General features: G+C 41.6%; 1 protein-coding gene across 8 annotated transcripts in view; it reads right to left on the bottom strand.

Moving 5' to 3' along the window:
- RASGEF1B (RasGEF domain family member 1B) overlaps window positions 1-15,640 on the bottom strand; it is a 364,027-nt gene that overhangs the window by 18,656 nt on the left and 329,731 nt on the right. For 5 of the 8 annotated variants that reach the window (XM_043545445.1, XM_043545440.1, XM_043545443.1 and 2 more), the window contains 3 exons: window positions 5,429-5,611; window positions 4,578-4,700; window positions 3,338-3,475 (listed from right to left, as the gene is read on the bottom strand). In XM_043545445.1, coding sequence (XP_043401380.1) covers window positions 3,338-3,475; window positions 4,578-4,700; window positions 5,429-5,605 — 438 coding nt within the window. In that variant the 5' untranslated portion in view covers window positions 5,606-5,611. Of the gene's footprint in view, window positions 1-3,337; window positions 3,476-4,577; window positions 4,701-5,428; window positions 5,615-6,674; window positions 7,208-15,331; window positions 15,465-15,640 lie in introns of those variants that run through there. The other 3 variants (XM_043545444.1, XM_043545441.1, XM_043545442.1) reach the window with 3 other exon arrangements.

The raw sequence follows: 15,640 nt of genomic DNA on the forward strand, positions 1-15,640 counted from the left end.
AAGTTCTACAAAGAGGAAACTCTGAGAGAGGCCTTCAGTCTCCATTACTATTAAATCACCACATTTCAGGAGCACTAAAATTCATCTGTTTCAAAACAAGTCCATAGCTGTATTTACTAGCTTGCTCTAGCCTGCACTAGGCTCTTGATGGTAGGTTTTAATAGCAATGACACATGGGACTTTGAAAGAAAGAACTAAACTGAGTGAGAACAGGAAACTTATTATTTCCCATCATTCAAGGCTCTGGCTTGCACACACAATCCGTGTGATACTGAACTAATCTGCGGTGCAGTTAGATAGAAGCAAGGTCAGAGTAGCCTGCATTCATCCTTCCAAGCAATCCACTAGCCAATTTAGCTAATAATTTACTGCATGCAAAACTCCACTGTGACACTTGCTTTCCCCATCTTTTTAAGCTATTCTGAGAGGCAGAGATGGAAGAGACCTATTAGACCATCCAGTCCATCTCCCAGCCAGGACAGGATTGCTCCCTACAGCACATTTTGTAGCATTGTGTCCAGTCTAGTTGTAAATGTATTAAGTGATGGAGCTACTATCACTTCCTTGGAGAGATTATTCCACAGACTAACACATCTCACTGCCTGAAACCGTCTCTAATATTCCACCTTTCCCAGTCTTAATTTCACTCATCTTCAACTGGCACCAACCCCTTACATCACCCAAAATAATTCCTCTCCCTCCTTTTATTTTATATGCTCCAAACGCTAACCAAAATTATACATATTTTGTTATTTTATCAGTCTTTCACAAACCAATTCCTCTAGGCCCCAAATCTTTCTATTGCTCTTCTTTGGGCTACCTCCAATTTGCCAGTATCTTTCTAGTAACATGGTACCCAGAACCAAAAGTAACATTCAGGGTGTAAGTGCAACAGAGCAGTAGGCAAAAAAGTTTACTTTCTGCTCTATGACACGATGCCTTGTGAATGCAACCGATTTTGCAGACGCATCCCATTGCAAATGAGTGTCTGATTTGCTCTCCACAATCACCCCTGGATCTTCTTCAGCATTGCTACTTTCCATGTTTCTTCTACACATTAAATATCTGGGCTTTGAATTAGTTTCCTCTGGATATAGATACTTGTTCTTCCAGTTCCAAGTTAAGCCTAATTTTGTTCTCTTCTGCCCTTATTTCCAATCTCTCAAGGTCTTTTTGTGTCGTTAGCATTATTTACAATTCCTTCCAAGTTATTATAATCAGCAAAATTCATTAATTATGTAGAAGAGGGAGTAAACAGCATGTTACGCAAGAGGTTACAAAAGACTGGAATGAACACCAGTCACTGGGAATGCCAATAAACATGCTGCCGTTTAGTCAGTACTTTCTGTTTACTGTTCTTCCAAATGCCACACTGGTGCATGTTATACTCTTTCCTGGGCAACCCTGTCGTGAGTTATGTTCTCTGATAACACCTGCTGTACATCATACACCCAAAAGCATGCATCATCCCTAAAGGGACAACATTAACCTAAGACTCATTAACGAAACCACCAATACCTTTCAGGTGTTACAACCATCACCACAGATTATTAAAATCTAATGTAGATTTTCAAAAAAAGACACTCTCTTCACTTTTCATACTGATTTTATTGTGTGTGTGTGTGTGTGTGTCTCACTTCTTTTAGATTTATCAGCTTTACAGGTATTTCTAGGTAGCCCTGTGAGATACAGAAAGTCAGAGCAGTCCCTCCTTTCTGGCCTTGGCATCTAGGAATTTATGAAAGGTTTCTTTTTTTTTTTTAATTAAGACTCTTCTTTTCATTCAACTTTTTAGAGTTCACAGAAACATTGTTGTTCATAACTAAGGCTGCGAGTCTGTCACGTAGGTCAAGGATTCCGTGACTTTCCGTGACCTCTGCAGCAGCTGGTGCTGGCCCAGGGACCGCCCGAGCCAGGCAGCCCCTGGGCCAGCAGCAGCAATTTGGGTGTGTGGGAGGGGGCTCAGGGCTAGGACAGGGGTTGGGGGGGGTGCTTACCTGGGGTAGGGAGCCCCCCTGCAGCTCCTAGGCGGCAGAGGGGCGAGGTCTCCATGCCATATGCTGCCAGTGCTCGCAGGCCCCGCCCCCATAACTCCTATTGGCTGCAGTTCCTGGCCAATGGGACCTGCAGCAGCCAGTGCTTAGGGAGGGAGCAGCGGAGGAGCTCCTGCCCTGGCCCCTGCCTCCACCGCCTAGGAGCTGCAGGGATGCGAAGTCGGGTAGGGAGCCCCGCCAACCCTTCCTTCACCAGCACCAGCAGGAGTCCCGGCCATCACTGCGGCCCGTCCCCTCCCACAACAGGGGTCTGTGCTGCAGCCCCGCCAACCCCACCTTCCCCAGCACCAGAGCAGGTCCCGGGTCACCATAATCCCCTCCCCCAGCACCCGCGGCGCCCCTGGACCGCCTCCCACAGCGCACACACCCCGCCGCTCCCAAGATTTAGTCATGGTAGGTATTTTTAGGAAAAGTCACGGACAGGTCACGGGCTGTGAATATTTGTTTATGGCCAGTCACCTGTCCATGACTTACTAAAAATACCCGTGACTAAAACGTAGCCTTATTCATAATGGATTTTTTTAAACTGGTTTATAATACCTAAACTTTTAGGCCTCTTTCTATCTGGGTACTTATATGGGCTTCCTCAGTTTAGCATCTCAACACCTCACAAGAATTATTGCCAGCTGCAAACCAGCACACAGAATGATTAAGTAACTTGCCCAAGGCCACAAAGGAAGTCTGTCAGAGCCAGGAATGCAGCTCAGAACTTGAGTCCAAGGCCAATGCCTTAAGCCAAAGCCCATTTTTCCCAACCTAGTTAATACTGTCCCTTTAGAAATGTTCCTCCTTGACGTTGCTATGCCTCTCCTGTGGGTTTTAAAGATCAAAGACCTGATCCCAGAAAGCCTCCTCACATGAATTCAATGTAATGATTCACATCAGGAAGGATTTTCAGGGTCACACCCAACTTCCTCCTAGACAAACCATTAAAATAAAATATGGAACTAAAACGTACAAGCAGCGTCTGCTCACACAGACAATTATTCCATTTTGTAGCCAAAAATAAATATTTTCTCAAGAACTCAATATGGATACTGGGACTCAGCAAGGAGTTCTCAGCACAAAGGGCTGGTTAGGACTTATTTTTTTTAAGGGTTCATCTGCACCTTAGGCACTGGACAAAACATTACATTCACATTCGTAGAATTAGCTCCATAAACAACAATGCTAGCTACCCAGATCTGCTACATACTGTTAATAAATAACCAGCAGTATTTTACTCTAGCCAAGATATTAAACTAATGCCTCCTTTCCAATGCTCTTGTGCTCAAGGTAACTACCTCATCGCCACTGGCTATTCGTTGTGCCAAGTCCTTTAAGTTCCTCATCATTCTTTCATCTCGAAAATCATATGGAAACGTCTCTGTCCACTCAGTCAACAGCTGCAGGATTTTGGGTGCAATTTTTCGTATCCGGCTCTAGTTTAAAAAAAAAAAAAAAAAAAAAAGTTACTTTATGGAACATCAATAAAACAAGTTTTGAAACCAATTGAATTACAATCTACTCATGTATGGATTACTAAAACTGTGGACTATAAGGACATGGAAGTCAGTTAAAACTTTAAATGTAATTGAACTTGGCATTGCATTAAGTATGCCAAAGCACATTGACTTCATTGATTTTGGACCAGTCCATCAGTGAACTGGCCAATTTAAAAAGAGTAAAGTCTATCAGTATAAGAAATATCCTAGATGCTAGATATGGTAGTGTCTCCAAAAATATATAGCTATTATAAACGTTATCTAACAATTAGTTATAACATCTGCAGAAATACCTAAGGCCTCAATTCTGCACAGACTTATGCACATGCTTAATTAAGCACCAGTATGAACTCAGTGGGACTACTTACATATATTTAACGACTTAATTATTTACACTGTGATAGCCTAAGAGCCTCGTTATGGACCAAGACCTCATTGTGCTAGTTGTTGTACAGACCAAAAAGACAGTCCCTGTCCCAAAGAGCTTACTATCTAAGTAATCCTGCAGAGACTCAGGCGTGTGCTTAACTTTTAAGCAGGCGAGTAGTCCCACTGAGTTCACACTCATGTGCTTAAAGTTCAACGTGTGCTTAAGTCTTTGCAAGATAGCAGTCTAGTATGTCAAGATGTATATAGCACATCTTTAGTACCATATGCATTTTAAGGTACGGTATCATATATATATTCTTAAATATATGCATTTCTTTTTCCTACTCTTTCTTTTATTAAAACACGTTAAAACTAAAAAAGTTACTTATAGTGCACTGGGATTTTGGAAATGAAACAAATGTCTCAGCAGAGACTGTTTTCATTTGTTAGGGTTCTGATCTTGCACTGTTGAATTCAGTGGCAAAATCTCCCTTTGACTTCAGCGTCTGCAGGATCAAGCCGCAAATCACAGTTGGTAATGACTGGTTTTCAGTATATCCAATCCGGTAGCAAACCCACTGATCAGAAGCGCTCTACTTTGGCATAGGGAAAGAGAGTTTTGAGTCAGGTTTACAAAATGAGACCTAACAGGTTTAGCAAGAGACCTAACCTTGTCAGTCCCAGGCTCGCTTAGTCTCTGATGCTCCATGCACAAATGGCAAACCTTGGCCATTAGTTCATATGGGTGCATGAACAGCCGCGAACTGAGCAGGAAGGTGAATATGTATGTTCTCTGTAGGCAAGAGAGACAGAGAGAGGCAAAATCATCATGCATTTCATACTCCCCACTACAACATTACTTTCAACTCAATTTTTCATGCTTTATCATTCAGAGTGCAACTTTGTGTATGGCTGGTGGTGAGAATGCCTGATACTACTGCAGAGTTAAGCACTTAATTGTAACGAATGTCAGCTCTCCAGAGCCACTACAGTATTACATAGCAATTACTTGAGCCTAGTTACGCAAGAGTAGACAAAAACAAGGCTGGCCCAAAAACAAGGGCAGGGCTCGCTTGATTATCCCTTTGTGATAACAGTATATAAAAGTCCAGCACCTGAAATTACTCAGAGCACAATTTCAGTTCTTCTTCCCTTGCTCTGCAGTAAACCTTTGTGACCTAAACTAACAGGTCACATAACTCATTCTAGCAGAGTGATGGAGTATAGCTCAAGAAACAAAATCCGAGCTAGATGCAATGCCACTGTTGGGCATAGCAATCAGTAAACAGGGATGTACAGCAAAAAATAAAATACATTTTGCAGCCCAACTTTGTTACTATGGGCTCAACTGAGACTCGCAAAAGCAGAGCCATTTAGATAGTGGTTGGCATCATTCAACCCACCCCCATTACGGGGCCATTCCCACTAACAAAAATTACATTTTGCTTTTCCCTCCAGATTCCACCCATTCAAAGGTGTGTCAAGCACAACTGATTTAATTTGCAGGGTGTATAGACTTACATCAGGATAGTAATCTACATTGGGTACTAAGTGCTGGATGAGGGCTTCCAGAGACCCTGATAGGAGATTGTTGTCATGGTAGTAGAGTCCTCCACAGTTGTCCTCTTTTGACTGATACAGGTTTCTGTTGTAACCACTGCTGTCAAACATAGCTGCAAAGGGAGGCGTTTGTGGCATACTTTCCTGAAGGAAGGCACAAAAAAAGACACATGCAATAGAGTCAGAACAGGCCTTTGACACCCATTTCAAAAGACCGTAGCACAACAGCACGCTAAGGAAATAAAACCCTGACACAAAGTGATAAAAGCTAGATCATCTCTCTCACACAAATCCTACTACACCTGCCCTGCTTCCGAGGTAAAACCAATTGCGAGTGGTGCCCTTGCTTTATCAGTTACGATTATGAGGTAATTTTGCCTTTTTTTTTTTGTCATCTTACAGGGAGAAGGCAGATGTTAGAAACGGGATCGAGTGGGCAGGGGTTAGTTAGCAGCGGGGGCGGGAGGAGAAAGAGCTGTTGTTGAATGTTTTATGAATTAGCTCTTTCTATAAAACCTATTTGCTATATAGTGGCAAAAATCCACGAGGGGCCAAATTCTGCCTGCAGCATACTTGGATGAGTATTCACTTTGCCCAATAAGACCCCTGCAAATGTGGCCAAGGAGAAAATTTTGGACCATCAACATTTAGGGGAAAATTCCACAACAGTACTTTCATTCTTGTTCACTAGTAAGTTACTACACCAGTAATCCCAGTGAAGCCAGTGGAGCTACCTGTGGAATAGGGGTTCATCAACAAAAATAAGGGGTGCAAAAACTAGCCCCTGAACAGCGAAGGAACTGTATTGAACATTTTAAAATTTCTGGGAGTCCAAAGTCCAGATCTGAATTTGACAACTTGACCTTCTTTCTATAAGGTAGCATCTCAGCAACTGGAAAACCAAAGCCTCTTACCTAACAAACAACAAAGCTCCTCCCTACCCCCACCTTAATCAATCAGCACTATGACATCAAAGTTGACCAGGGAGGGTGGAGTGTATTGACCACCCAAAGCCTTCTCAGTTACACTGTATGTAGAAAAGCAGAAGATAAAGCTGATTATTTTAAATCTGAATTTCCCACCTCCTCCACACAATCATTCTTGGAATAGCTGCTCTCTGGCAGTTAGTGGAAATGTCTGGTTTTCATCCCTGATTGCAAGTTACCGACATACCCAAGTTTAACTATAATAATGTGCTTCTATTTACCTGGATAGTAGTTAACACGCAGTAAGATCTAGCAAGCATGTCACATTCTCAGATCAAACAAACAGAGCTGCAATGCAGTAAGGTGTCACACAGCTTCCACTCCTCTCAGCAATTACAAGGTAAGGGAGACCAAGTGGTATAGCTAATTTGCACCGGCTGCTGTGCATGTGGGTTGGCAGAACACGTGTGCATGAGTCTATGAAAAGCTTTCATGCCCCTGAACCGTCATTGTAAGTGCAGATGCTGTTGCTTTTCTCTCCATTGTGTCAAATCCTATATGGAAAGAAACTCTCTTTCAAGCCGCACTCTTCAGTCTGTGAAGGCACCTGATTTTGAGAACAAGTAGTAATGTGACAGTCTGGAGATAAGTAGCTTCTCTCCATCTGTGTGCTCTGCAACTCATAACAAAGCACTTTTCAGAGTGAGCTCAGTAGAGACTAGAAGCTATTAAGTTATTAGCTAGATTCCTGGGGACATAATGCACTGCAAACAGAGCCAAAGACACTCTGCTTCTGGCAGCATGTCCAGACAATGGAGGCATTCAAAGCAACAGAAGACTAAGAGATTCAGCAAGTAAACAATAAGAGAAAGCCAAACTCCGTTGCTTAGCAGAGAGGGACAGTGAACGGAGGCTCCTGGCCTACATGACCTGCACTAATCCCGCTTTTTCGAAATGCCAGAAGATATTAGCATCAAAACGGGCTGGGGGAGGAGGCTCGGGGTCTGAAAAGTCACTTTAGCTACTCCATGCAGCTGTTCAACCAGGGATCGGATTCTTTCCAGCACAGTGAATTGGGAGGGAAGAGGAAAACAAATAAAATAATGCACGTGCCACAGCAGAAGGTGGCAAGATGCAGAACTCTTGCAAAACAAGATGCCTTTATTATGGATGCCCAGCAGGCGATACGCAGGCTGTCTCACAGCAGCCTTTGGAAGGATAAAGCATTCTGAAAGAATGTCTCTGAACCTGTCTGCCAGGCTAGCGTGCCCCAGGAATAAGAGAAGTTTATGAGAGGAACTGGATGAAATGTGGCCATTTGAAGTGCAGACACTATGTAAGCATATTCTGTGTTTTCACTTTGTGTACACTCCGACCCAAAGTTTTATTCTGATTTTATTTACTTTACATCCAACAATAGTTTAGTTATATATTATAGACTTATAGAAAGAGACCTTCTAAAAATGTTAAAATGTACTACTGGCCCACGAAACTTTAAATGAGAGTGAATAAATGAAGACTCGGCCCACCACTTCTGAAAGGTTGCCGACCCCTGCTCTAGTTCTTAGCACGAGTGCCACCAGCATTGTTCAGGTCAGTTTGTTTCTAATGGGATCTAAATTTAAGACCTAGAAAAATTATTACAGTGACTATATGAAGAGGAAAAACCCCTTCAAATCATTAATAGCTGATTATTAACAATGTTATAAACCACTAGGTCAAAGGTCAGATATTGGTGTGTGTGTATATATATGTGGGTGGAAAGGAATGTGATGTCATGTGTACTGACTGTCTCTAAACTACTTAGAGAAGTTTCCTGCCCCAGACAGCTCAGTTCTGTCTCAATGAAATGTCAAGCTGTACTGAGTACGAGATGCACTGTATACAGCATATCCAGACAGACAAGGATTTCGGTGTAAGTGAACGTGACACAGAACACATTGTCCATGTGACAAAATGGAGGATATCAAAGCGTGATGGTGATAAATATGGTCTATCCAAGAGGATGACTCACATAACATATGCACTTTTCCAGCATGGTTTATTAACCTTGATCTGGTCTTTGCTGCATTTAGCGAGGAGGTACAGATAAAAGGCATTCTACTTTGTTCCAAGTTCCCCTGGATCTGTATAACTGGGACCAAATTCTGCCTACAGAATGACTTCAGCGGAGATGAATAGAAGTGAGAGAGCAGAGTTTAGTCCATGAAGTCTAGAAACAAGTAGGATGGGTGTCCTAGTATCTACAAATATTGGTCCACTCTAGCAAGTAGAATGGGATTTTAAAAGAAGTATTAGAGTTGGGATTGAAGAAGTCATGCAGCTGAAAAAAACTCACCCAAATTAAAACTGAACATTTTTACTAAAATTTGGAAAAGTTTGGTTAACTTTAAAAAACACTTCTTGTTGTTAGGATGAAGGACCGTCTTGTGAATAAGGCCCTGGATTGATATATGGGTTCTTTTCTTGGCTTGGCAACACAGACCTCCTCTGTGACCTTGGGCCAGTCACTGAACCTCTGTGACTTGGTTCACCACCTGTAAAAGGAGAATAATACTTCTTTTCTTCTACCTTTTGTCTCATCTACTTAGATTTGCAAACTCTTCCAGGAAGAGACTTGCTCTTGCTATGTGTCTGTAGAACATATAGCATAATGGGATCTCAAGCTTGATAAATAATAGGAACAGCTTTCATGCGAGTGTAATGTCAGAAGCAGGAAAACACATGAGCAAAACCAGCAATTCCTGCAGTACCCCAGCTCTAATCTGGCAAACCCAAAAGATTCAGATAAAGCGTCCACATTGTTGCCTAGGGCTGGCCAGAAAACAAGAATTCCATTTTGTAGGGGGAAAAAATTGAAGTTTTCAAAGTTTGGTTTTGTTCTACCCTGGACCTGAAAGAAACCTCTGAAAATTTTTCACACAAAACGTGGGAAAGAGACATACTCATACAGTACCATCCCCACCCCACCCTCCCCAAAATAGGCAACAGCCCACTAGTTAGGGAGCTCACCTAGAATATGGAAGACCCACATTCAAGTCCTTATTCCAAATCAGGTAGAGCCGGGATCTGAAACTGGGTCTCCCACATCCCAAGTGCCCGAACTACTAAGGTGTTAGCTAATTAGCTGTGGGGTATCAAAGTCTCTCTCTCAATTCAATCCTGAGAAACCTTCCTGATGAAAGTTTAATCAAAACAGATGTTTCCTTGAAAAGTTTCAGTTTCAATGAATCAGCATTTCCTGACAAAAAAAATGTTTTGTCAAAAAATTCCCAGCCAGCTCTAATACTGAGTGAGTCTGATCCAACCCTCAACCACTGAATAGAATTAGCTTTTCACTGGCAATCGCAGTGGACAGGATCTGTTTTCTTTGCTCTTCTAAGAGGCCAGTTTGCACATCATATCTACAAAATAAAGTCGCCTGTGTCTGTGTAGAGGGAGTCACTTCAGAATTTAGTACTAACCTAATTACAGATGGAAGGCACACTACAGTACTAACACACTTTTGATTTTTACTCACATTGCACTACGTCAGCCAGAAGACAGTAAGACTGAACATAAGGAAGCTCACAGAATCTTCACCTTCCTATACAGGAAGCAGATCTGCAATCATGCCTCCCTAAAACTACTTCAGGACTCAGGCCACAATCTCCTTTCAGAGCTTCGCTACCCAACGTGCTGTAAAAATAGGCTTTCGGTAAGAGATAGGCTGCAATAAACTTTGGGGCTGGTAAAAGCAAAGGAGTACGAGGGCTGTATTAAAGAACATTAACATTATCTTTTCCAGCTGGGGAATGGTGTGGACAAGTTAAAATGAGCTTTAACTGTGACAGGAAGGAAGGATTAGAGATTTGACCGCAAAATCTGCCCTTATCTTACTTCTTTGGTCCGTATTTGTGACAAGTGCAAACATTTTATACAAGGTTGTAGTACCATCAAAAATGATAGTTTACCAGCCATAGAGAGCAACTTTTGAAAATTCGAGAAGAAAGACTATCTGGACAAGCTTGAAATCCAATAGGTCATGCTACTTTCAGATGAGACTTAAACGATCATAGAATCACAGAACTGGAAGGGGCCTAAGGAGAGGTCATCTAGTCCAGTCCCCTGCACTCAAGGCAGGACTAAGTATCATCTAGACCAGTGTTCCCCAAACTTGGGACATGGCTTGTGCAGGGAAAGCCCCTGGCAGGCCGGGCCGGTTTGTTTACCTGCCGCGTCCACAGGTTCGGCCGATCGCGGCTCCCACGGGCCGCGGTTCGCTGTGCCCGGCCCATGAGGGCTGAGGGAAGTGGCGCGCGGGCCAAGGGCTTAGGGAAGCAGCATTTACTGATTCTAGCTAGTAGTGCTGTCAGACACACAAACTAAGCACACTGCAAGAAGGAGCGACCTCCGTCTCTGAAAGCTTAAAGTGACAGCCATCATAGGAATGAATGATAACGAGAATGGGTACTAAATTCTCAGCCAGAAACGTGACTTAATGGATGCAAAATGACTTTAAAGAGACACCAAGAGATATCCAAGGTTTCTTCTTCTGTATTACGCTACTGAGATATATTTAATATTATTCCTTAGAAAAGGGCATCAAATTGTAAATGGTGGCATTTCGCATTCATAATGAAAGATCACAATGCAATCATTGCTGAAGCCAGAAGGGGGATCAGAGGTGAGAATTCCCTTGTCTGTACTAAAAGATTAGCACAATAAAACTGTCTGTAACCTGGAAACACTCACATCGCGTGGCAGTATTAGGGCTTGAACTCTCTGTAGGCAGTAGCTGCGAGACATAATCATGCACACACACGCCTAAGTATTCCATCCAACAGAGGGCACAGGTTTTCATAACTTCTGTCCTGCCACAATATTAACAAACATGATGTAAAACTTAGTAACTGAGCCACTTGTTGATTTAAGTAAAATTTGTAGAGGACTTCGGAATTGTATGTAATTCTGTACAACTTATATGTACAATTCATGACAGATTACTTGCAGAAGATAATAGGCTGAAAGGGGGAAAGAATTTCTTAGGGTAGTGTTGAACAGATAAAGACTTCTATTTTGATATAAAGCCATTTTTCCTCGAGCATAGGAGAGGACTCTTTCTTCATTCTTGGCATAAACATGGAATGATTTAAAATCTAAAGGGGTTAGATGTACATTCACCTCTAGCTATCAGAACTGAGATACAGTAATAAAGTAGGCTCCTTGATTAGTCCAGGCATCTTTTTTAAACAGGGTCATTGGAATGTCTTCCATTTCTTTTAGAAAAGTCCTTACATTGCTACGTTGTGTGTAAATATGTCTGTCAGAGCAAACAAGTGACCTAATTTTCTCAGGTTTCAGAGTAGCAGCCGTGTTAGTCTGTATCCGCAAAAAGAACAGGAGGACTTGTGGCACCTTAGAGACTAACAAGTTGATTTGAGCATAAGCTTTTGTGAGCTACAGTTCCGATGAAGTGAGCTGTAGCTCACGAAAGCTTATACTCAAATAAATTTGTTAGTCTCTAAGGTGCCACAAGTCCTCCTGTTCTTTTTGCTAATTTTCTCAAGAGTCTGCCAGCCGAAGAGGAGAAAAGGAACAAAAAAAGGTTCCTGTCCTGTCAATACTGAAATGCTGCAATTACACGTAACAGACCCACGCTCAAAAAAAATAAAAATAAAAATAAAAAAGCGATAATACTTTTTCTGCTCCATCCTACTTCCATATACCACTCCCCCCCGCCCCCGGCAGAAGCAGCTGACAAGGAGAGAGAGAACAGAGTTTCCTGAACGTCAAAGAGAAACACTGTTCTGAAGAAGCACAGTAGCACTGTACAAGCACTTGTGGGCAGTCCACACAAAGATGTTGGGCTGGAATGATTAAAACCAGGACAAAAAAAATAATCTAGATTTCAGTACAATCAGCCAGAATGCTACTACAGTGCCAGTAAAGCAGGATATCTGAGCCCTCTGATCAAAACAGTTTGAGCATTCCCTCTGTGCTGTTCGTGACACAAACACCCCAGTATTGTACTATAGTGGATGAGAACAAGATTGCAGAAACAGCATCAGTTCCTGGTGGCCAGAAATGGAATAAATTACAAAAATAACCACATGGTGTAAGTCCCATCGTACTGTTGTACTTGGAGCTCTGTCCTCCGCACGCACACAAATACTGGACATATCAACTTTGTCAAAACAGATATGCCAATAAAAGCTACAGACACTGAAATACAGGAAGTGAATAGAAACAAAGTGAAACTATTCTCATCAGTTTCATCCTCCAAGAAGAGAAAGCTACAAAGAGTAAACTATCAATGAAAGGAAAGAGTATACAGTCTTTCAGTTGTAAGCACAGGAAAGGGGATTATTTTTAAATGTGATTGTTTCATCTCAGCTGTCTCCCTTTAATATTGTGTATTTTTGTTTTTGTTTGTTTTTCATTCACAAGTACAGCTGTTCTCCAAGCAGCTTGTTTGTTCATCTTGAAAACCTCTTTAAAACACCAACACCGCACTTCTCGCAAGGTTCAATGGACTTCACTTAGATGCAACTATCTTAAAACTGAACCAAATCAAAGATGAAGGGTTCATACCATTGAGATTTGGCCAGCTGATGAAGCAGATCAGTGGCAGAGTTATTCTAGAGGTAACTATGTATCAGGAGTCTCCAAAGACCCTAGAGAAGTTCAGCCTGCTGCCCATTCTGTAGCGATTTGTAGGATGAATTTACTTGAAAAGCAAGCAGAGTGGCCTCAGCCTGGCTAAAGCATGGAATGAAATACTGTCTTTCCTGAACAGCACACTGCATGGGAAGTAATAGCTGCTTTTTGATGTCATTATTTATGATCAGGCAGCTGGACTGGAAGAAAGGACAATTGGTATTTGGATGAGTAAAAGGTAGGGGTTATTTGGTAGCTCAAAATATATTTCCCCTCCATAAAGTTTCTCATATGGATTTTCTTCCTAATAGCTCTTCCTTACAATCAAATTAAGGCACACGCTGATAAACACCTCCCTAGTCTGGGTTATTTTTTTATCCAAATAAAAAACAAGTATATTTTTGCCCTAACACAACTCATCTGACTCAAAACATTTAGAATTCTGCAGGAATTTGCTGGGCCCAGTGCCTAGAGCTTTGCACTCTAAGTACAAGCACATTAAATGCAAAGAAAAATATATATAGTCTACTCAGACTGAGTTTTACTGAACTGATGGAATCAGGGGAGGATTTGCAGAAGTGCTTAGCGTTCCACTAACGGTTCCTGCTGAAGTCAATGACCGACTTCCGCCCCAAACACCAACCCTCCCTCATTTCCTAGAGGAAGGATGGGCTGTTCATTTCTCCTGTATGTTGTGAAGTTTTATCTGCTCTCCTGTCTACATACCTTAGAGACAGCCAACATCATGAAATTGCTTTTCACCATGACAAAGATATAAGAAGTTTGCCACAGGACACCCTCAGAGCAGTAAAAATAACCACAGGGTCATAACAACAGTAATTAATGTGACTAATACCATGAATACTGACCCAGTTTATGTGACAGAGGCATTAACCTTTGTAACCGTGACCCAAGTCAGTTGACTAGGGCCAAAAAGTAAAGTTCAGTTTCACCAGCACACTTTTATCATAGGAATGGATCTCCACTTGTTTGCAGTGACAGAGAGCTTTATAAAAAGCTGGATACAAATGTAGTCAATGGTCAACAGGGAAATAAAAATGAGGTTAGTTAGGTTAAAGCCTAGACCTGGTTCTGCCACTGACTTCCTGTGTGGCCTTGGCCAAGTCATTTAATCTCTCACTTTCTCATTTCTCCACCTATCAGTAAAATGGGGGTAATTATATTTTGTTATTTCACAGGGTTATGATTATTCTTTTCACAATAAGATCATTTTACAGAAGGTGCTCTACAATCATATTATATTATTAATGCCAAGTACATGGTACTAACTTTGAACATCAAGCTCACCTGGGAGAAGTCCTTCCGTGACCTCACAAAAGCAAGATACTATTGAATTCGAGGGATGTTGCTCTTTATACTAAAATGCTGGTTCATGCTTTGTCTTCATTTTGTGAAAGCTACAATGAACTTCAGTACACCATTTCCCCCTTTATAATCACAACTGACAAGCAGGTTGTAATTTGCAACTACAACCTCTAACAGCATTTATAAAAGCTGCATTGAACCTGTCCTAACTAGGATTTTATGAGCAAACGTCTCCCTTCCTGATGCAGGAAAGTGCTATGTGCTGGATTGAGAAATTAGCATCTTATTTCACCAGAAGTAAGGCAAAAGGTTAATAATCCTTCCCCACGCTTGGGCAGATCTTACATTTTCATGACTGATAGAGACAATTACTGTAGCTTAAGGCAAGAGTGAGGAATTCGCTCACGAGACAAAACAAACAATATAGCATAGTACAAATTAGTATCTCCTCTAAGGGCTTATTTACATACAACAGCTGTACCACTTTAACTATACAGTACTGATGTAGTTAAAGCAATACAGCCCTTCCTGGTACGGATGCAGTTATACTGGTATAAAAGTGCTTATACTAGTTTGGCTTATTGCCATATGAGAAGGAGAATAAGTTACACGGCTATAACTGCATCCACACTAAGGGATGTATTAGTATAACTATTCAAGGTTTGGGGGTATTTTTTAAATCATGCCCATAATTCTATCAATGCAAAAACAGTGTTTAAACCAAAAGGTAAGCAAAGATTGTTCAGATTCACCTGTGGGAAAAGCAAGTACAACTTCATCAGGATCTATAGTAATTATACTTGTTTATACCAGGGCTGAATTTTCTTCCAGTGATTTTTAGACTTTGTCTAGTTTAGGGAAAAAGGGTGCTTCCCCCCACTAGTTAGCTCTAATCAGCTACTTTAATTCAGCTGAAAACCTCACCTAACACCAATGTAGACACAGTTCAAGCTAGCTTGATTGAAAAAAGCACCTTTTCTTAGTCTTGACAAGGGCTTATTTGAAGAGAAACAAGCACAAGCTGTCAGACTTCATCTGTTGGTTTATTTCAGCTGCTAGTAACTGGTAGCAGTTCCCATGCTCAACAGAAGGTGGATCCTGGCCCTCTGTTAAAAGAGACAAGGAGACTTTGATCCAGTGATTCACATTCACATCTACTAAGTCAACATTCATAAAGTATGGTTTTAACGAACACATAGAGACTCTGATTCTGAAAAGATCATCATCAACACTGGCTACTGGTCTATGAATATTTAAAAGTAAGGAACAACCTATTACAGGG

The sequence above is a fragment of the Chelonia mydas genome, chromosome 4 (assembly GCF_015237465.2).
Source record: "Chelonia mydas isolate rCheMyd1 chromosome 4, rCheMyd1.pri.v2, whole genome shotgun sequence".
Classification (NCBI taxonomy): domain Eukaryota; kingdom Metazoa; phylum Chordata; order Testudines; family Cheloniidae; genus Chelonia; species Chelonia mydas.